Source organism: Gorilla gorilla, chromosome 7 (genome assembly GCF_029281585.2).
Source record: "Gorilla gorilla gorilla isolate KB3781 chromosome 7, NHGRI_mGorGor1-v2.1_pri, whole genome shotgun sequence".
Classification (NCBI taxonomy): domain Eukaryota; kingdom Metazoa; phylum Chordata; class Mammalia; order Primates; family Hominidae; genus Gorilla; species Gorilla gorilla.
The window spans coordinates 136606604-136630026 of NC_073231.2; the positions used below are offsets into that span (position 1 = coordinate 136606604).

General features: G+C 39.5%; 1 protein-coding gene across 3 annotated transcripts in view; it reads right to left on the bottom strand.

Moving 5' to 3' along the window:
- Nucleotides 1-23423, bottom strand: part of ADCY8 (adenylate cyclase 8) — a 260945-nt gene that overhangs the window by 35784 nt on the left and 201738 nt on the right. For all 3 annotated transcript variants that reach the window (XM_004047533.5, XM_019031861.4, XM_019031860.4), the window contains 2 exons: nt 20465-20637; nt 5547-5625 (listed from right to left, as the gene is read on the bottom strand). In XM_004047533.5, the coding sequence (XP_004047581.1) occupies nt 5547-5625; nt 20465-20637 (252 nt within the window). The remainder of the gene's footprint in view (nt 1-5546; nt 5626-20464; nt 20638-23423) is intronic.

Consider the following 23423-nt stretch of genomic DNA (forward strand, 5'->3'; position numbering starts at 1 on the left):
TCATCTCTGAAATTGATGTGAACATCAGTGACCAGGCAGGGGCGGAATAGGCATTATAGGAAGTTACAGATAAACACATGGCACATAGTAGGCACTCAATACACATTGGTTCCCTCTTGTCCTAGCCTCCCCTCTCATGAGAAGGTGCACAGTGTCCTTTCCAAAGGATCTCACAGCCTGTTTTTACTGCAGTTCTGCGTATGTCATTATTTCAGTCTTTAACTGTTGACATGAACAGTATGCTGCCCTGGTAAACACATGGTGAGCTGCCCTGAATTCAAGGGCTTAGACAGTTCAGATAGCTTCTTTTCTTTTTAAAAAAATTTTAAAGTCTCAGTGGATGGCAAAAGTATGAAAAGACCATATGCAAAAGGTTATCCATTCAGCAGAATTTTTAATAACAAAGGCTGAAAACAAACCAAATGTTCATTTTGTTGGCTGAGTAAACTTTAGTACAGAAATATCATTGAACATGCTGCAGCTATTAAAAAGAAATGAAGACTATCTCTCCATACTTTGAGGAACTGGTCTCCAAGAGGAGAAAAGTGTATATAGTATGCTACCATTTATCTAAGAAAGATCGATCTCTTTATCCACATGCATGCACACACACATATTTCTTAATTAATTTTTTTTTCTTTTGAGACAGAGTCTCGCTCTGTCGCCCAGGCTGGAGTGCAGTGGCACTATCTCAGCTCACTGCAAGCTCCACCCCTCGGGTTCACCCCATTCTCCTGCCTCAGCCTCCCGAGTAGCTGGGATCACAGGTGCCTGCCACCACACCCAGCTAATTTTTTGTATTTTTAGTAGAGACGGGGTTTCACCGTGTTAGCCAGGATGGTCTTGATCTCCTGACCTCGTGATCCACCCGCCTCTGCCTCCCAAAGTGCTGGGATTACAGGCATGAGCCACTGTGACTGGCCTTCTTAATTAATTTATTAAAACATTAACATATAAACCATTTTACATTTTATAAAATGGTTTATATTTTAATCTATGAAATGACAAAGGAAGGGAATGGTGTGGGAAAATAGGGATGGAATTTAAATTTCTTTAATTATGTCTTGTTTTAAGTAAATAACTTTAGAATAATTCCAATATTTTACTTATTAAACTAAATCTATTATCAAAAAACTCTGTAAAAACAAATAACCAAGCAGACAAACCAACAAATGAACCTACACAGAGAGGAACTATATCAGATGTCCTTTTGCACAATAATTTGATGACATGCTGCCAGAGGGAAATACCCTAAGGATAAAAAGAGCTCAACAAGAATGTCAAAACTGTTTACAATAATCACATTATAGGTGGTAACAATTGTATTAATATACTTAGACTATTATAGTGAATCACAAGATAAAGTAAATGAGTAACTGTGTTGGTGTCATTAAAACTGGAATTTTGGGGAAGAGAAAAAGGAGCTGCAGATATAAGATTGATGAAGTTAAGTCAAAAGCTTGTGGTCCTCACTATGAAGTGGAAGTATCACACTGTGAACTCATGATGTATAGATTTTCTAGCTCTGCCCACTGAAATCAAGTTCTAGAAACAATGAAAACTTAGTAGTAATAACTCCCAGTGTCCAGATTGTGGTTTCTAAATATCAGTTCCTACAAAAAAATTCCCATTCTTTTCAGAGGTGCCCAAATTTTAGGTACTTTTAATTATGTCTTGTTTTAAGTAAATGACTTTATTGGAAGATTTTTTAATACGGGAAACCAGGAGTCTATCAGAGACTACCAGGGTTATGTCAAAATGATGCAAAAGCCAACTTGAATGAGCTCCCACTAGTCAAAGATGTGACACGTTTAGCTTAATAAGACTAATAATTGCAATGAATTGAAACACAGATAATATGGTAAAATGCGTAAATTCAAAATGACACTTAAAAACCAGAACCTCATGGTCACCTCTGAATGATGCTAGGGAAAAAACTTATGGGGAAACTTAAACAAACTTATAGGGAAAAAATTCAGCATTTATCTTTGCTTTATGAATTGTACTTCCAGGTAACAAATAGTGAGGAGATGGTTCTCTTTAGTAACGTATTCCAGCTAATAAATTATGGAGAACTGATAGGATTAGCATATCACTGTATAAAATAAGTGAATATAGGCGATTATCATAAGCAGCTGCTAACATCACAAAAAGATAAGGAGACATTATGCACCCCCTAATTGTAGTCTATAAAAGCAACCAATTAAATGTTTTGCAGAAATCATTAAACCTGAATCTCACCAAGCTTCTGGACAGAAATACAGTACAAACAAAACAAAACAAAACAAAAACAAAGGACAGGGGAATTTCTTAAATGCCTTAGAGAATGCAATCAATAAACTGTAAGAAATGACAGCCCTGGAAGGTTGAGTCTCTCAAGGTCACCTATTCTTGAAGTGGAATTGCTAGGACTCAAGCAAGAATATTTGGTTCCAAGGCTTGAGTCTTTCCTTCTGAGCCACACAATCTCAGGTGCCTGCCATTATCACACCTGGAAGTTACTGGAGGCAGGACCTCACTATTCTCTTTCTCCTTGTGGAGGCGTGGCTTCCTCTGCTAAAACCGAAGATTCCCAGGCAAAGCCCAAACCTCCAGGGCTACCAGTGAATCAGGCACCAGGTGGGAGGCACCCAATTGTTTGCTGTCTCTGTTCAATGTTGAGAATGTTCACCTGCCTCAGAGGAGGAAGTGTTTGACATGTCATTTCCACGTATGGGCAAGATAAAAATTTCCAATTATTCAGTTACATAACCACCTCCGTCCCTCTGGAGATGTTTAATTACACATGCCCCCACCAGACGCTTCTGCGTACCAGGCATCAGTGGGCATTATTCAGCCCCTATTAAAAATAGAGGGCCTCTGAGTCACAAGGGAAAACCAGTAGAAGCAGGGAGCAAGCCCAGGAGTGGGCAGGCTTGATCGGAGATTAACAGGACCCAAAAGGATGCTGCAGATAGAAGACACTTGAAGTGATACAACCCTGCAGAAAGCCGCCCCTATCACAGGGAGGCAGTGGCATGTGAAGGAAACAGAATGGAACTAGGAGTTTGAGCATTTGGATTCCCGCTCCAGTCTGGCGTTTCTTACAGGCTTTGTGACCTCAGGGGACTTCAATCTCTGTTCTTGTCTTAGGACCAGATGGCTAACAATACCTGCCTTGTTTTTGTCATCAGCTTATTTTTAAAGTAAAATATTAATAGCTATCAATTTTGAAAATTTATATATGCGAGCCACTGGGATAAGTATATTACAATTATATTCTCATATAACACTCTAACAACCCAATGAAGTAGAACTTGTTATTATCATACCCATTTTACAGGTGAGGAAACTGAAAATCAGAAAGTTAAGTAAATTGTTGAAAGTCACATAGCTACTAAGTGGCAGAGTTGGGGTTTTAATACTATCTGCCCAATTCCAAAGCCTGTACTTGTAACTGCTATAGTGATGAGATGTGGTTATATAATTTCAAAGCCTTTTGAAAGTTAAAAATAAAAGGGAAAAATATCAGATGCCACTTAAACCCAGTCACTCAGACCCTCACTGAATACTTACATACCCGTACTTTACCTATAATCTTAATGCAATTAGGTTATCTGCTTTCCCAGGACAAATGGAGCATAGGATAAATCAAATCTGAATGTTATTAGGGTACCATTTGAGGAAGGCACTGACAGGGCACAAAGTAATTCCCTAAGGCGACAGAAGAGACAGAACCATTCTCCTTTTTATGGAATGACGACCCTTACCCAGAACTTGTTCTCTCAGCTATTTCCAGGGATTTCTCACTTGTCAATTTAAAACCTGTGTAATTGAGTGAGCATATGTTTGTCTATAGGATGATGGCCTTGTCTAAATCTGTTTTCATAGTTCTCAAATGGATTGTCATTTGTATGTCAGACTAAGGCACTCTCCCCTAGAAATGAAAGCTGTCAAGTAGCAGAAGACAAGACCCCAGTCCTCACAGATAGCTGGAAAGATCTAAAAACAGGAATTCTAGAAATGGCTAGACTTTGACATTTGGCCTAGTGTTTCATCATAATTTCAGCCAAAATGGGAAAACAAGTCAAAGCATATTGCAAGATGCAGTGTCCTGGGTCACTGTGTTCATATGCAGACAGCATCTTTGTTCTGCTCTGATCAGCCCAGTGAGGTAGAAAGGGTAGGCTTTGAAGACAGATCAGGATTTGAATTCTGGTCCTGCTACTTACTAGCTGAATAGCCTTACTTTCATCGTCCATGAAACAGGAGTAATAATAACTTCCATTCCAGGTTGTTGATAGGATTAAATGAGAATAGAGAGAAAGTGCTAGGCACATAGTAGGGACTCAATAAATATTAATTCTTTATTCATTTCCTTCACTTGCCAAGTTTTAATATTATCTATTTTTTTCTTGACTACACTGTACAATCCCCTTTATTACAAATAACTTTAAATATGTGTCTCTGTGTTCTTGGGGTTTTGGGCTGTTTCATCCCTATTTTCTCAGGGTTCGTTACCTCCCTTTCCATGGTGATTTCCCAGCAATGTGCTTCTATTTCTGGTCTGGCTGACAGTCTCCTTGCTGTGCTTTCCTCCTTTTCTGGTTATGGTTTTTGAAGTACACACAGACCACAGAAAGATGGACCAAGATCCAGAGAAGGGTAGTGAGGGAGGCAGTGCCTGATTTCTACCAGGGGGTGAGAATCTCCCCAAGCGACGAACGTTCATGGGTTGGAGTTCACCTGGAGAAGACCTACTGGTCTTTGAGAACCCTGCCTAGATGTTCCTATGAAGAATAATTTTCTTTCTCAAAGTCCCTAGCTAAGTCTGTTCCACACATAACATGTTTGCATTATTTGGGGTCAGCTCTACTCCAGGAGACTGGACCAGAGCTGGGATTTTGTACAGTTCTGCCCACAGTGCCCACTCCAGATTCTGGTAAAGAGTAGGGGCTCATGGAAAGCATAATCCATATGGCAGGCATTTTATCTAATTAGGACAGATCTGTAACGAAGTCTTTATTATAAACAATGCAAGTCAGTGCACAAAATTCTACACACAATAATCTGCAACGCTTCCTCAAGACAGCCCTATTTAGGTATTACTAATTTATTTTAGAGTTGAGGAAACTGAGGCTCATGGAGATAAGTAACTTGCCCAAGATCATACACTGCTGAGAGTAAGAACTGTGATTAGAATCCAGGCTCAGCTGAACCCAAATGTTTACCTAATACAGCACACAACTTTTGTAGTAGTAATAATTTCATCCAGGCAACAGAATTGGGAGGGATCCCAGTTTGTCTTAGGCAGAAATTGAAAGCTCTTTCACTAGGATGATATTTTGAAAGAGATGTATCCAAAGGTCATTAAAACCACATTGTTTACCAGATCTTCTCCAGCTTTGTTTTTCATTAGGTGGTCTTTATTAGGAATTGATTCTTTAAGAACCACAACTTGCCACAGGCAGCTAAAAGTTATTTGCTGCAAAGAGCAGCAGAGGCCAGTTTGAATGGTAACAAGAAATGTCAGGTAACAGAGCAGTCAGAGCGAAATGTTAGATTACCTGCTGTCCATGGTAGAACACAGCCAGGAGGAACATGGCCATCAGTAGCAGTGATGCCTCCTTGGTCCCCAGAAAATCTCTGTTGGAAGAAAAAAGGAACTGATAACCATGGGGGGACTTCAAGGAGACCCATGAGAAAACTGAGGTTCAGAAAGGAGTGGTATAAAAAGAAAAAAACACACATCTTTTCAGCACCTATTATGTGATAGTGGCTGCTCTAAGGGTTTGCACATTGGCTAATTCAAAAATCAATTGACCCCCAAGGGTATGAGGTGACCCAGAACACATATGGTGAAAGAGATTCTAGAGTCTAGCGTCTAGATGGTACACTCACATTAATAATAATGTTTTCTATGTGCAGAACACATTTTATAGATTTTAAATAGCCTTTATACTTTCCTATCAAAATCCATGTGAAGATGGAATGTAGCTTTATGCTAAAAAAACCTTCCCAGCTTATACTGGGCCAGGCACAGTTCAACTCATCAGGATTGGACAGGGGCTTAGACTTAGGAGTGAAAATGTACATTCTTAGGGAGGTATTTTGCATATGAGGATTAAGAGGACCAAATAACTCTGTGGGCTGGGACAAGAGTCAAATCTGTGAATACCTTGGAGAAAAGATGCTAACAATAGATGATACTAATTATTATGCTTCTATAGACACATTGAGCATCTACTGTGTGCCAGGCATAATATTCTGGGATATAGAGATGAAGAAGGCATGTTGTCTTTGCCCTCGAAACATTAAATAAGAGAAATAAATACACAGATAATTTTATAATATGATAAACTCCGTGGAAAGGATACATCCTTGTTGCCATAGGAATACACGGGAAAAAAAGCAACCCAGGCTGGGTGTTCAGGGAAGGCTGAAGAGCTGAATCCTAAAAGATAAGACTTCACAAGGAAAAAGTGGGATGGGTTCTCTAGGTACAGGACATCTATTTTGCTTAGCTAGGTGGTTTATAGGTCTCCAGTATGGGGATAAAAAATAAATGTCATATATCATGTTTGAAGCCATATGTAGACTCAGGAGGAGAGAGTGCTAACAGAGCTGTCCACTGTGAGTGCTAAAGTGAAGAGGGCTGGACTGTGAGCCACACATTGTCATCCTGCATTTTAGGGCTGAGGAGTCATCCATCCATTCCTGAATCCATGAATCCATGAATCCATCCATCCATCCATCCATCCATCCATCCATCCATCCATCCATCCATCCATCCATCCTTCCAGCCATCCACCATCACCATCAGGCTTATTTTGAGGACATAGACACATTCCAGTACCATCCTTTTATTCTTTCATGTCACTCAATTCTCTAGCCTCTGAAGTTTGTGGACCCCTGAAAAAAGATTAAAGACATGAGGTTTGGACTCGTGAAGATCCAGGTTCCAATGTCAGCTTTTCTACTGACCAGTTGTTTGATCTTGGAAAGGTCATTTAACATCTCTGAGCCTCAGTTGAATGTATTTAATAGTGTATGCCTCTATAATTGTGAGGATTAAATGAGTTAATCATGGTAATGTGCTTGGCACAGTGCCTGGCCCACATTTCCCCCTTGCCACCCTGTGAAGCACCTGGCACATCATCTTGCTCATGGTGGTGGAGCTTTAAAAAGTCACTTGTTCACATTGCTTAGTTTGAATGAGCATGTCCTGCGTTCAGCTCCTCCTTGTGACTTCTTCCCAAATCCCTGCTCTACCTGGCACTTTGGATATCCTTTGCTTTGCCATACAGAAGACTTTAAGCCCAGAAATTTATCATTTGAAACACATTTTCAAGAGAAAACACAAATACCTCTTGAATTATTTTGAAAGCAGTGATTGACCAAAAATAGAAAGATGACTAGACAAAACTCAGAAGAAAAAGTAAAAGAAAATTATGAACAATTTTTGAGTCATTCACTGTATTGCAGATGGAAAAAACAGCCTGAGCACAGACTGCAGAATATGCACAGTAAGTCAGCCAGGCTGAGGAGCATCAGAACTGTGGTTTGAAATTAGAAAGTTTTTATTTTTGTAGTTTCAACGATTCCTTAAAGAACTTCCAAAGAGAGCCAAATGACTGAAATCTGTACTGTATTATAATGCTTTGCTTAATATTGGTTGTCAGGGACTTAAAACCAAGAACATGTTGAACTAATTTATTTGTATTAATAAAATCACTGAGTTAATACTGTCATCTCTTTATGCTAATAGAAAGGAACATTCTTAAGTGAAAACCCATGTAGCATAATGTAATTTTCAGGGCTATAACAATCTTTAGAGATCATCTTATCTGATGTATCACAAAAATTAATATTTGAGTGTTATTCATTACAGAAATATTTATGCTAATTATAGTGAGTTTGGAAACTAATAAAGATGCACATATAACAAAATAAAAACTGCCCTTAAGCCTACCACCCAGAGAAGACAATGGTTAAAATTTTGGAGTTAACTAAATGTCATTTCCTTTACCGCGTACAAAAAAGTATGTTTACAAATTTAGGATTGCATAGCTCTCATACTGTTTTGTAAGCTACTTCAGACTTACTAAAAATTATGAAAATAATTTCAAGTAATTAAGTACCTTTTGTGCACTTAGCAGATTTATTCTAGTTCATATTATGTGCACCACACATAATGTAATATCCCTTGAAGCCTTTTATTTTACAGGTAGAGACTGAGGCCCACGGAGGAGTAGTCATTTTCCCAAGGTCACATAGCTCATTTGTGTCAGAGCTGGGATGAGAACTCATATCTCAGGCACCAAATTCAGCATGTTCATTATAGCACATTTGACCCCGAATTTTTAGTTTATTATTAGTTCCCAATTGCTTCTATGACACTCATAATAAACCATTCAGCTTGAATTTATCTTTTATTCTGTTGTCATAATAATGACTGTAAGTGCTAATTTTATGCCATACTCTAATAACCACTTTACATATTCTGCCTACTTTAATTGTCATATCAACAATCAAGATACTATTATCCCCATTCTAGAAAAAAAATCCGAGACTGAGATGTTAAAAAATTTAACTTAATTAGCTAGCGAACAGTGAAGACTAGCTATCAATTCAGATCTCAGTGGTATTTTTCAGTAGCTACAATGCCCTCCTCTGTGTACCTACTTATAATTGCTTGCCCTTAAGGTCCTAAAGGATAAAAATAATGCCTTATTCATCTGTGAACCTGCAGGGCCTAGTAAAAACCCACAGAAAACAATGTAATGTGTATTGAATGGATACATGGACGAATTCACGAAGGTTGTGTGATGTTGGACAAATGTTATTTGGCTTTGACTCTACACGTGGATTATTTCCTGGTTGTTCATTCCTCCTATCGACCCTGCTGTTTCATGTGGATTAGTGCAATAGCTAGAACTGGTTCAATAATTTGTGGAACCACTGTAAAATGAAAATGCAGGGGTTTCTTGACATTTTTTAAAGAGAATTTCAAGATGGTGAAAGCAGGGCATTAAACAAAGCAAGGCCCTTCTGAGTGCAGAGCCCTATGTGAATGCACAGGCCACATGTCCATGAAGCTGGCCATTACAGTTGCCTCCCAAATAGTCTTTCTGCATCCATTCTTGTCCCCATCTAGTCCTTTAGTTGTAGCAGACTGTGTTCTTTTGAACTACACCAACTTCTCATTGGTTAAAATCCTTTTGTGCATCCCAAAACCTTCTTGATTCTTTTTAATTTTATTTTTAATTGATGTGTAATAATTGTACATATTTATAGGGCACAGAGCGATGTTTCAATACATGTGTACTATGTGTAATGATCAAAGCAGGTTAATTAGCATATTCACTACCTCACATATTTATCATTTCTTTGGGAACACTCAAAATCCTCTCTTCTAGCTATTTAAAAACATACAGTAAATTATTTTCAATTATAGTCACCCTGCAGTGCTACAGAACACTAAACATACTCCTCTTATCTAGTTGAATTTTGTATCTATTAACCAACCCCTCTCTGTAGGAAGGACTGATGTGTTACACAATGCTGAAATGTTGCAGGTGTCTGTTTTCATGATTGGGTAGCAAGATCTGCATCACTTATCTTAATTCTACTTTTGTGGCATTTGCCTTGAAATGCTGAAGATGATGAATGGGAAGTGTGCCCAAGTTCAAGTGTACTGTGCCCTGTGATTTGTATTCATATTTTGTGTTGTGTAACTCAGACTGATGAGGTGCACTTGGCCCAAGTGAAGTAGTTTCCATCATAAACCTGGAAAAGTTCCTGTTTTAAGGCTGGGCCTAGAGAAGATCAGTTCTGCTTCTAAAAAGTCTGATGTGTCTTTATGCAGACATTGTTTTCTGCAACAGTATGGTCACTGATGAGGCACTTGAGGATGGAAATCTTGAATCTTCCTTGAAGAATGTGGCTAACCTCTTCGCTGTGTCCTGCCTATACTGACCTAATTTTTACTTTTTAATTGAGCAGACCTTGATTGATTTACTCTGGTGTGGTCTGTGCCTGGTCTTTCTGTCTCTCTGCCTCATTATTGATCCATCAGCATAGTGGCCACACAGGCGGTCACCCTGAGACACTGAAGAGACTCAGCTGCATGGACTGAAATTATCCTGGAGGACTACTTCCGCAGGATCTTTCAGCCACAGTACTGGGCATGGCAACAAAGTTGGAGACCTCCTAGGGTTATTTTCACTTTGACGAATATTCTCGTATAAACATGAGAGTAGAATTGGAAATGGTTCAGTGAAAAGCACATTGAACATGGTGGGCATAAAGAATGGCATTCCAGAACTGGCTTTGTCATATACTAGTAGTTCATAGTTTCCCTATCATTAAAAGAAGACTGAATCTTCCTACGTTTGAAAAGAGGAAGATGGCACTCACATCAAAAGGTTATCAAGATGTTTCAATGAGATGATAAATTAGAAAGAGACATATGAACTACTAAGTATTGTATATATATGAGAGAAAATTGATATATGGCCACTATCATCAGTCTTTACAATTCTGGTTATTTATGAGGACTGTGTGGACAAATGAACCTTTCCGATGTAATAAACAAATGGGGATCAAACTAAAACAATTTTAGGTCAGAAAAAATCTTTTCTCCACCACATGACTTCTAGATTCTGCCCGTGCCAATTTTCTTTAATTCCCTCCAAATGCTTTTAGATAAGTGTTTTTCCTAGATACTATCTATTCTAACTCATTCTCATTCATGAGAATGGTAGTACATTTTATGTCTCATCTGGTAGTACATTTTATGTCTGAAATGCCTTCAACATCTAACATTATTGGTATAATCTTGCAATGATTATTTTGGTAACCATGGCTTATCTGCAGCCTGGAGACCTCTGAGAAGCCCCTACACATGCTGTTAGCCTCCAGATGCCAGAAAGCGGAAACAGCAGTGTCATGAATAAAGCGGTGGGTGTTTGGGGTGGGATGGGGTGGGAGGCAGCTAGATACCAAAACAAAAGGCAGAGGTGGTATTTGTTGCTTTTGTAAGCATCCTCTTTGTAACAACAGGTGCACAGTAGATCTTAAGATATTTTGTTGAACATCACACACCAGGGCCTGTCGTGGGGTGGGGGGTTGGGGGAGGGATAGCATTAGGAGAAATACCTAATGTAAATGATGAGTTAATGGGTGCAGCAAACCAACACGGCACATGTATACATATGTAACAAACCTGCACATTGTGCACATGTACCCCAGAACTTAAAGTATAAAAAAAAGATGTTTTGTTGAATTAAAATATATGTTCTTGATGTTCTGCTGGAAGCAGATGAGTAGTATGAGTATGTTGATATAGGAGTTAAGAAGAAATTTCTTAGGTAGATAGTGAGGGTATGGAAGTCTTCATTAAGGTTTCCCTTTTAATGAAGAGCATCCCCAAATTATTTTCCTTTCTAACAAGGGCAGCCTGTAAAATCCAGCTGCAGACACAGATGCTGGCAAGTTGTGCCAATCATGTTCAAGATGGTGGCTCCATCTTCTCTTCTCTTTGTCATCCAAGTGTACAGTAAGGAGCAGACAAGATGGCACTGGTCAACTGGAAAGCCCATTTGCATAATAAGATTAGGGTGGGGCAGCCAGCTTTCCCAATGCTCTATGTAAGCATCATACCTGATCGAACCAATCTGTGAGCCTATGTAAATCAGACACCACCTCCTCAAACCTGACTATAAAATCTGGCACATCTGCTGCTGGCCAGTCTTTTCTCTTGGAAGTCCCCTCTTTTCACTAAAGAGAGAGCTAGTTTCCTTTCTCTTCCTTTCTCTTTCTTTTGTCTATTAAACCCCACTCCTAAACCACTTGTGTATGTCTGTGTCCTAAATTTTCCTGGCACAAGATGACAAGCCCAGGTGTCTACCCCAGACAATGTAGCTGCTTCATATTGGGGACCTCATCTGGGACACCAAGGTACAACATTCATTGAAATGGTAAATAGAGGAGTGGACTCCAACTCTATCCTTTCATTTTGGAGCTCTCGGCCTCCATTTTAGCACTAAATAAAATCAAATCAATAACAGGCATCTGTCAGCCAGTTAAAAATATGGTTAGTGTTGCTGCTGTTCTTAAAGACTCAGATACGATCATTACTGGGGAGAACATGGAGAATCCTGGTTACTGGGCATGTTGGCTGTGTTTGAACCGGCTTCCTTTCAAGGAGGACTTAGCCTTCGTGTGGGGCTGGAAGAAGTTCTGGAGCAACTGAGGATTTCCAGCTGGGGCTAACCCCCGGGGTTATCCAAAGGCTTCTGAACTGACCCCAGCCTCCAACTGCCTGATGGGGTGTTGGCAACAGGATCTCCAACTTTCCTACTGTAGTTTCCTCCTTTCCTGTCTGAGACAGCCATGTCTCCTATCCTCTCTGTGTATGCGATGTGGGGAAAATTTTACAAAAGTAATCTTGTTTGGCAAGATTAGGCAATGTCATAGTAACTAGGCATATAGCTCAAGGGAAGGCGTACTTGTGATTTTTGAGGAACAGAGGGTCCCCCCAACCCACAGTGAGTGTCTCTCTCTGCCCTTGCTCTGGAGGGCACATGGCACTTCCAAGTCACTCTGTGCCCTTGGTCTGGAGAGCACATGGCATTTCCAGGTCTCTCTCTGCCCTTGGCCTGGAGACCACATGGCATTTCCAGGTCTCTCTCTGCCCTTGGTCTGGAAACCACATGGCGTTTCAAGGTTAACAGCGCCACCTAGTGGAATAGGGATCCTTTCCATGAGGCAGATTGTTGGTCTTTTTCTGAAACACCCTAGCTTCCCAATTCTCCCTTTTTGTGCCCCTCTACTAAAAACCAGGCTTTATGCTGCTTTGGTGAATGGGAAAATTCTGTCTTCAACAATTAGGAGTAAAATATCTTCTGAAACCAAATTTTAGTCTCAATACTGTCCCATCAGTAGGTAAATGGCCATTTGGTCCTTACATTTTTTAAGGCACCTATTCTGCCTCCAGTTAGAATGGTACTTACTTAGTAAGGGGATTTTAAGTTTGGAAGTTAACCAGAACCATTCTTGGAGGGTGAACACTTTAGCACAGGTGATAATGGCAGGGTATAGAGCTCAAACCAGCACACTTCCTTTATAAAGGAGGGAAGTGTAACAGTTGCCCAAATGCAAATGTCACATAGTCTCTCCTGAGATCCATTTCTTTTTGGCTGGGGGAGCGAGGCAGGTCACAAAAGTCTAGATAGTCAAAGGGAAATCACAGGCAGAGCATTAGAGTTGCATGGGTGAGCGTGACAAATCCCAATTACCTAGTTCCTCTGGTTCCATGGCTGAGGTCACACCTGCAACCATGGGTGGCACATTCAACACGGTGCCTGGATAAGCCAGTTTATCGATCTGGGTAGGCAAGCTGATCCATCAAGGGCAGGGTTTATAAAATATCTTAAGCACTGATCTTGAGAGCAGTTTAGAGAGGGTCAAAATCTTGTAGCCTCTAGCTGTGTGACTCCTAAGCCATGGTTTCTAATCTTGTGGCTAGTTTCTTGGTCTGGTCCCCAGGTAAGAGGGAAGTATATCTTAAGAAGGGGCTGGTATCATCTTTGTTTTTGATTGTGAACTGTAAACTTCTTATTGGGTTTGGTAATATGTCACACCCTGGCTATGAAAAGAAGTTTATAAAGGAAAGAGATTTTATGTAAGAAAGGATCTTGTATGATAAATACTTGTCCTAAAGACAATAGTTGGTTGTTTAAAAGAAGCATGTTTAGGACAAGTCAGGAGGTTTAAACATGTTGTAGATGGTTCATGGAAGTCATGAAAGGATTATAAGGAAGGTAAATACTTGTCCTAAAAAGAATAGTTGGTTGTTTAAAAAGAAGGATGTTTGGGACAAGTTGGAAAGTTTAAGCATGTCTTACATGGTCTATGGTAGTCATGAAAGGATTAATAATTGCAGGAAAGATTTAGCCAAGGTTAACACTAAAGTTACTCTAGCCACCCAAATCCAATGCCACTTATCCTAAAAGGAATGTTACTTCTATATTGACATTTCAGCAACATCTGGTGGAGGTAAACCAGTTTTACAACCCACTGGAATGGCTGACAGCAATCAAACTCCAAATGGTGCTGTAGACAGAACGATGCATGAACATGCCTTTCTTCCAAGGATCCTTAGATTTACCCCAGGAGGAGCCCTAGCTGCTGTTCTTCACACAATGCCCTTTTCAGCAGGAAGTAGCCAGAAAGCTTTGTCATCCAACACCCCTAACAGCACTTAGGGTTACCAATCCAGAGGCAGGAACGATACAGGAGTTAAGAAGAAATTACTTAGGCAGATAGTGAGGGCATGGAAGTCTTCAGTGAGGTTTTCCTTTTAATGAAAAGCAGCCCCAAATTATTTTCCTTTCTAACAAAGGAAAGCCTGTAAAATCAAGCTGCAGACATAGATGCTGACATTGTGACAATCATGTTCAAAATGGTGGCTCCATCTTCCCTTCTCTTTGTCAGCCACATGTACAGTAAGGAGCAGATAAGATGGCACCAGTCAACTGGAAAGCCCATTTTCATAATAATATTAGGGTGGAGGGGTCAGCTTTCCCCACATGATATGATGTCATACCTGATTGAATTAATCTGTGAGCCCTATGTAAATCAGACACTGTTTCCTCAAACCTGACTATAAAATCTGATGCATCTGTCCCTGATCATTCTTTCCTCTCAGGAGTCCCCTCTCTCTCAATAGAGAGAGAGCTGTTTTCCTTTCTCTTTCTTTTGCCTATTAAATCTCCACTCCTACACCCCTCATGTGTGTCCATATCCTAAATTTTCCTGGCATGAGGTGATGAACCTTGGGTATCTACCCCAGACAACATAGCCGCTTCACTGTCATTGCCTCTTCCAAACTTTAGACTAAAAAGAGGGTGGGTTTGTGAGGGAGACTCCCTCCCAGCACATCACCTACAAGGTGCTGTTAGGACCAGCAAAACTGATGCTCTTATTAAGTCTATTTTGTTGCCTCCCTGAATTAAAAACATGCCCACTGATGAGTGGAAACAGGCGCCAGAACTCAATTCTAGGTTTTCTAACCTGAATTACAATGCATTAATGCATTCCAGTATTTTGCCTATGTTTTAAGAAGTCAACAAGGTGTAGGTAGTGTGGAAATAGTATCTTCTGGTGATCAGTTAGAATACATATGCAATAAAGACTATGAGAGGACAAAAACACTAAATGCTTTGGAACAAGCCAGAAGGCTTGGGCAAATAGAAAAAAACCACATTAAATGTGAAGTATGACACAAATCCAAAAGCAAATTGTGCTTATAGGTTGAGGAGCACATATTATAAGGGCAATAATGAGAAAAAATCTTAAGGGTTGTGAATGATAGTTGGCTTACTGTGTGTGAATCAATGATGTAATACGATTCCAAATGAGCTAATGCTTCTTTCAGTCACTCAATCATTTAATATTTCATTCTGCAAATATTTAATTGGACACCTTGCCAGATAACCCTAAGTGCTTACTACATGAACATGAGTAATGGTCCTTGTCTTCAAAATTTCCTGTTTTAATGGAAGAGGAAGACATGAAAATTAATTACTTCAACACAGTGAGGTAAATGCAATAATAAACACTTAAGTACACAGATTGGAAAATGAGGAATGGCCAAAGATGGTTTTGCCAAGGAGAGTGTCCTTAAATTGGGTCTAGAGAATGATAGGTTGGAATCAGTCAGGGAGATGGACATATCAGGCAGGGGGATATATGTGCAGAAGCTCATTTGAGAAAAGACGTGATTTCCCATGGTTCAAATACAGCCTATAAATGTTGACCTGTGTAGTAAGGAGTCAGTGTGGTCCAGATGAAGGAGAGATTTAAAAATCCTAAGTAAACTGGTTTGAAAATTTAACTTCTTGGAGGTAACAAGAAGCTCTTAAAGGGTTTTTAGAAAGAATATGAGTTGACCACATGGCTTTGAGGAGGGGGAATTGAGAGTGGAGTTTAAGAGATCAGTTAGAGGACATCAGTCCAGAGATGAGAGTGAGGATCTTTCCAGAGTGGCAGCATTTGTGATATGGAGGGATGATGTCTAATAACAAACATTAGCACATATCAAGTGCTTATCATATGCCAGACCTGTGCTAAGCTTCTATTATCACACTTGTTTCCTTTTATATTTCTACAACATAGGGACTATTATTATTCCCTCCTTACTGATGAGAAAAACAGGGCTTAGAGAAGTTAAATCATTTTAAATTAATTTGATCAAGATCACATATCTGGTTGATGGAACAGCTGGGATTTCAATTCAGTTGGTTTAAGTCCTAAACTTGTACTCACAAGTATTGAGATATAGTGCTTCCCTACAAGAAATGCTGAGGAAGATGGGTCTCTAGTGACTGCTAAGATGTTAGGGGTAAGTGTGCCTCTCCTGTTTTGGGCTGGGCATCATGAACTAAATCAGAGGGTTGTTGTGGGACAGGCAGTTTGATGAGCAGATAGGGAGATGCCAGTGTGAAGTATTCAGGGCCATCCCAATGGAGATGCAGCCAGGTTGTTGTGTCCAGGGTTTTCTGTGCTACCTTTTACATTTTATCTGTTTTCCCCAGATACCTAATGTATAGGAACAACCAGCAAAAACTATTCTTGAACTATTGTGAACTCCTAAAGTGTTGGTTAAATCCAAACAGCATGAGTAGCCTACGACTGCCAACTCACTACCGAGTGACTATCGACCTGTAGATTTATAATACAGCTGAGATGGAAGGCTGGCTGAGTTCCTTCATTTCTTATTAATTTCATTCCATTGATAGCAAAGAGTAAGGCAATAGAAGACTAGCCAATGATTGTTCTCAAGTCAGGAAAAAGCTGAAAAAAGCACTTGATCGCCAGCAGCAATGAACTTGGAGTTATATTTACTTTCATGATCTTAGTTAATTTGATTACAAACTCTTCCTGAAGACCTCCAAACAGAATCCAGAACTAAGCTTCTCTCGTAAGAAGGAGAGAGGGAATAGGAATCAACATATATTGAGTACCTGCTATGTGCCAGGCAAATAACAGCCTCACAGCAGCCCTAGGGCAATGCTATGAAATGAATTGTCTCCCCTCAAATTCATATGACTTTGCATATGCAACAGAGTCTAGATTTGAAGCCAAAGACCCAGCTTATTCCGTTAATGTTGTGTCCACCTTTAATTCCATAAATTGTAGATGGTTTTACTTTTATTTTTACTCTAAAGGTGGCTTATTTTGTTCATACATATCTTTGCCCTCTTTTGTGTTCATTTTTGCATGGCCATGATATATCCATGGCCACTAACCATCTTACCTAATTTGAAAATGTTTTGAGTTTCTTTGAACCCTTGGAATATGGTGGAATGTTATTCAGTATGATTTAAAAGTGGTGCACACAGTACTTAAAAAGTGGGCTTTGGAGTCAAAAAGACCCAAGTTTGAATACGGATCTGTTATTTACTGGCCGTGTGAACCTGGGTAATTGCTAGGTTTTCTTAGCCTTTGTTCTTCAGAATGTTACTCTGAAGATTAAATAAAGCACACAAAATGCTTGATATACATGTAAATTAGACATTAGTATCTGAAGTTTATAAAGAACTCTTATATCCTGGCTATTGTGAATAATGCTGCAATGAACATGAGAGAGCAATCTGAAATTATTCTTCAGTGGATAAATGGATAAAGAAAATGCGGTATATGAACACAATGGAATACTATTTAGCATTAAAACAGAAGGAAACCCTGCCACTTGCTACCACATGGATGAACCTGGATGACATTATGTTAATGAAATAAGCCAGGCTATAATCTGGATCTGGGACTTCCCAGCCTCCAGAACTGTGAGAAATAAATTTCTGATATTTATACTAGTCTGTGGTATTTTGGTTATTGGCCAACTGAGCTGACTAATATAGACAGATGATATATATGTCACTTTACCTATGAGCAAACTGAGCACAGGGTCACTACTGGTAGGCCTACTATTGTTGACAAAACTGCATGTTATCATTTATATATGGAGTCTAAGAATTTTGAACTCATAGAAGCAGATAGTAAAATTATGGTTACCAGAGACTTGAGGTGTGTGTGTGTGACATGAAATTGAGGAGCTTTTAGTCAAAGGATACAAAATTTTAGTTAGGAGAAATAAATTCAAGAGATCTATTGTAAAACATGGCAACTATAGCTAATAGCAATGTATTGTATACTTGAAAATTGCTAAGAGAGTAGATCTTATGTGCTGTCACCACCTACAAAAAAAGCATGTGAAGTAATGCATATGTTAATTAGCTTGATGTAGCCATTCTACCACATATACATAGGTCAAAAAATCATGTTTTATACCATAAGTATATACAATTATTTGTTAATTAAAAACAAAAATAACTCTTACAAATTCAACAAGAAAATGATGAATAACCCAACAGAAAACTGGGTAAAGGATATGAGCTGGCAATTCACATAAAATAAAACCCAAATAGCCAACAAATGAACAAAAAGATGAGCAAACTTACACATAATCAGAGAAGCACAAGTGTAAACAGTGCAATAAAACACACACTCAACCAAACAAATATTTTAAAAATCTAACAGTGTAGGTGGGAATGAGAGCAACAGGACCACTGCTTGTAAGAGGAAAATCGTGTCAGTCACATTGGAGAGCAATTTGGCAATATTTTAAAAAGTGGAAAATGCAGATACCCTACAATCCAACAAGAGTACTTTTATGTCTACACCCCAGAAGATATGATCAATGATGGTAATTAAAGCATTTTTTATAATAGGGAAAACTGGTAACAACCTAAATGTCTCTATTAATAGGTCAAAGGATAAACGTATTTTGTTGTTTGTGTTATTTCATATGTACAGACAACAACTAAAATGAGATCCATATATATCAACCTAGATGGATCTAGAAAGATAATATTACATCACAACAAAATAATAAATATTATAAATAATTTATAGATACAGACCTAGCTATATGTATATGTAAATATATGTGTGTGTTTATATGTGTGTGTGTGTATATATGTGTGTATGTATACATTATATATATAACATGGACGGGAAGGATATATATTCAGTACATTAGAAGTTGGATTTGAGGAGACAGAGAGGAGAATAATACTAGAGAAAGGAATTTCAACATCTGAAACACATTATCCTTTTAAAAATGCATAAGAAAATATGACTAATTGTTAGCATTGTTTACTTCCAGGGCTTGGTTCATGGACATTCATATTATTAGTTCTGGGCATATTTTCTCAGCCTTCTTGGATTATCTTGGCCTTATTCTTTTCCTTTGACTGTTGGCCACTTATTCTGGCCTCAGCTAGTCCTGTGTGTTTCCAATACCTGAGACCAATCAGCCTGGACTGGCTCCTTCCATCACTTCTTGTGTGGGGTCTGTTTACCCCAGCAGCTGTGAAAGGGGCCAAGTGATGTCATCAGAAAGTGCATGCAAAAAGGGAACTCTTGCCAATGGGAGAGACAGGGAAGGAGCCAGCAGACATATTTTTCTGCCTTCCTCTGTCCTGAGACACTTTTTCCCACCTTAGAGCCTGCCCAGAGGCATTTCAAATGGCTCTGAGAGTGGATTTTCCAAGGCACCAGCTGAATCTCTTCAGAGCCCATGTTGCCAGCAAAATGTAGTGGTAGCTTGCATTCGCCTCTCATCCTTTTCTTCCTCACTTCTCTTTTCCCTCACTTTCACTGCCTTGGGGTTTCATTAGCCTTGCCTTGGGCTGTTTTTCTCTAAGGAGTCTGGGTAAGATATTCTTTTTTGTACTTTTCTATATTTCAGCAGTAATACGTTTGTCCCTTGGTATCAGCCCTGTGGATACCAAAATCCATGCGTGCTCAAGTCCCTTATATAAAATGTCATAATATTTGCATATAACCTATAACATATCCCCCCCGTGCTTTAAATCATCCTTAGATTACTTATAAAACCTAATACAATGTAAATGCTATGTAAATAGTTGTTAAACTATACTGTTTTTGTTTGTAATATTTTTAATTTTTTTTTAAAGTATTTTCAATCTGAAGTTAGTTGAATCCACAAAGCTGTGGATATGGAGGTCCAACTGTACGATGCAATGGGAGAGCATGAGGGCTTATTAATACACAGTGACTGCTATTATTAATATTGCTACAGCCAAATTACAAACAGATCCTACAAGTGTTGAAGCCACTAAATTTGAAGAAATCATAAATGATCAGACTTGGAGGAGACCTGAGCTACTATTCAGTCCAAACTTTGATTAATTCATCTGTAATTCATATAAATGATACCACTGAAAAGTCAGGATTTTTGCTTGAACTTGTAAACTACAGAATGCCTTATTTGAGATATAAGTCAATATCCAATCAGGCCTTAAGTTTTAGTAATGCAGCGGGCATCATTTTCCCAACGATTCCACTTCCCACAGGAAGTTGAGCACACTTTGGACTCACGGTGGTGGGCACTTACTCTCCACTGTGGTTGAGGTTGTCATAACGCAGAAAGAGGCCCGCGTAGACGGTCTCAGTGAGCAGGGCATAGATGGCAATCATGATCAGCAGCACTGCCAGCTTCAGGACGGAGTTCAGCCGGAGGAAAACTGCACAGGTCACCATGGCCAACACCCCCGTGAAGACAAAGTACTGGAAACAGAGAATGCAGGTGGTCAGATTCAATGGGGGCAGCAGTTCCCTCTCCTAGCCATGGATGCTGGTAGGTCTTACACACATTTGCAGAGAGTTTCCATTTGGAGGTCTCAAGGCCTCCTGAAATTCAACAGGTCCCAAATCAAACTCTTCATTTGCCTACTACCAAGCCCTACTTCTGTGAATGGCATCACTATTCATAGCATTTCCCAAGCCAATAACTTTGGTTTCATCTTCGTTGCCTTCTTCCCCACACAGGCCATCCTAAGTTGGTAGATTCTACTTTTTTTTTGTTTGTTTGAGATGGGGTCTCATTCTGTCACCCAGGCTGGAGTGCAGTGGTATCATCTCGGCTCACTGCAACCTCCTCCTCCCAGGTTCAAGCAATTCTCCCACCTTAGCTTCCCCAATAGCTGGGATTACAGGCACATGCCACCACACCTGGCTAACTTTTCTATTTTTAGTAAAGATGGAGTTTCACCATGTTGGCCAGGCTGGTCTTGAACTCCTGACCTCAGATGATCCACCCACCTTGACCTCCTAAAGTGCTGGGATTACAGGCATGAGCCTCCATGCCTGGCTGATTCTTCTTTAATAGATCTCCCCTTCAGCCAGCCTTCTTCCACACTGTTTCTGTTTTAGTTCTCACCAACAGCTCTAGAATAGTTTTTTGGCAGCTCTGTCTGCAGTTAGTCCCCAGTCCCCACCCCACACCCATATCGTTCTCTACTCCATATTTCTAAAGCACAGATCTGATCATGTCACCTCTTAACTCGAAGTTCTTTCATAGCTCTCCACTATCTCAAATTATATTCTCCTTTCTGAATAGTAAAGCTCACAAGGCCATCATATATCAGATTTCCTTTCATTCTCTAAACCCTTCTCCCAAGTCCCAGGGACCTGTTGCTCAACTCTCATCCATATGCCTAGGGCTTACTCTTCTGGCAAATGTCAGCTTAGGTGTTCTCTCCTCTAAGAAGCCTTCCTCAATATCTCCAGCTACGTTTGGATCTTGCTTCATTCCTCCACAGCACCCTGCACAGACCAGCATAACACCTATCACCCTGTATTAGAAGTAACTGCTTAAATTGCAAATTTGGAATTAGCCAAGAGCTGGAATATTAGAGTAGCCCTTAGGTGTCAGTCTACCCCACCAGATTTCAGCCTTTTATGGGAAGCTCCCCAGCCTATTCCTTCCCTTAGAGAAGTATCCTAATATATCATTCTGGATGGTGGGTTCAGACTCTGACTATCGGGAACAAAAAGAATAAAACTTGCATTATCAAAGGCCCATTTTGTGGCAATATTGTGATCTCTATACACATTTTCACTTGTAACATTCAAAGTAACTGGTCAAGATGGGAGTCATAATTCGTATTTTATAGGTTAAGAAACTGAGGTTCATAGAGCTTAAGTAAATTGTCCTAGATCTCTTGGCTATAAAGTGGCATCTAGGTCACCAGGATATAACCAATTCATGTAAATGAGACTCTAGTTAAAATATTGGACTTGATAATTTCTAAAATTCTTTTTGGTCTTGTTATACATGGCTGTTTGTAACAACTTGTCTTTTCTATTACACAGAGAGACAATTTTTGTATGGGCAGGGGTGTTGGGTAAGAATTTCCAAAAATGTCTAAGTAATTACTGAAGATTGTTTACAGATTTCTAAGCCTAGCTGGCTAATTTATGCATCCTTTCAACAAATGTTGACATTGACAAGTGTGGAGAGTGTCCTGACTGTGTTCTCTCTGAGGGCAAAGGCCCCATGCCTTTGTGGTACATGGGGTGGACTCATAAGTGAAAAAGGCATTTCCTTGCCATTAGGAGCCTAGTGTCTAGTGTCTACTTTACTTCTGTCTTTTCCTTTTCCAAGAAATCCAATTATTTTCTGGTCTCAAATGGGGTGATAGGCTTTCTTCAGCTGTCCTTTAAGATCTTGGGGAAGATTTTTAGGTAATTCATTTTGATGCCTCTGTATAGGAAGCTGTGTCTGAAGTGACTGGGCAATAAGAAGTTCATTCTCCATTGCTCATTTTCTGCTCCAGGGAAACTCTAAGACCCTCCAGTTTGACAAAGGCCAAAGAAAGAGGACTAGATCTGAGGGGTCCTGTTTCATTGTTGCCTGTATCACAACAAGGGGCGGTGCATGGCTTTTTGCAAATTATGAATCATTTATTGGATAAAAAGCCATTGAAATGATTGTGTCCTTGGAACAAAAACTTATGTGGTCACAACAGTTAATTTATAAAATGTAATAAGCATTTATTGAGTGCCTATTACAATCAAGACATGGCGCTAGGTACTGGAAATTCAAAGGAGAGTAAGAGATGGCCCAGGCCTAAAGGAAGTCATGGTCTAAAATGTAAAGCAGACATAAAAATACAAACAATAATCATGGTGGAAAGTGCTTTGCCAGCAATGTGACCCAATGCAATGTGGGTACACAGGAAGGACAAAGCGTTGTGCATTCTGCAGGCACATCTGAAGAAGGCTATGCAGGGGACATGAGTTTGAACTGGACCTTGAAGGACAGAGAGGATTTCACACAGTAGAAAATGGAAAGGGACGGGCGTTTTAGGAAGACAGAATAACATGAATGCAAAAGTGTAAAGGAACAAGGTGTCAGGAGGATTGATTCCTTAGGTCATATTAGAGAATCATACAACTACTCATAAAGAGAACTAGTAACACAAGCAGAAGGAAAGATTTGAAGGTGTTGCCCTCCTCCTTTCTCTAACAAGGCTGCTGAAGGTATAATAGGCAAATATAATTGTACATTT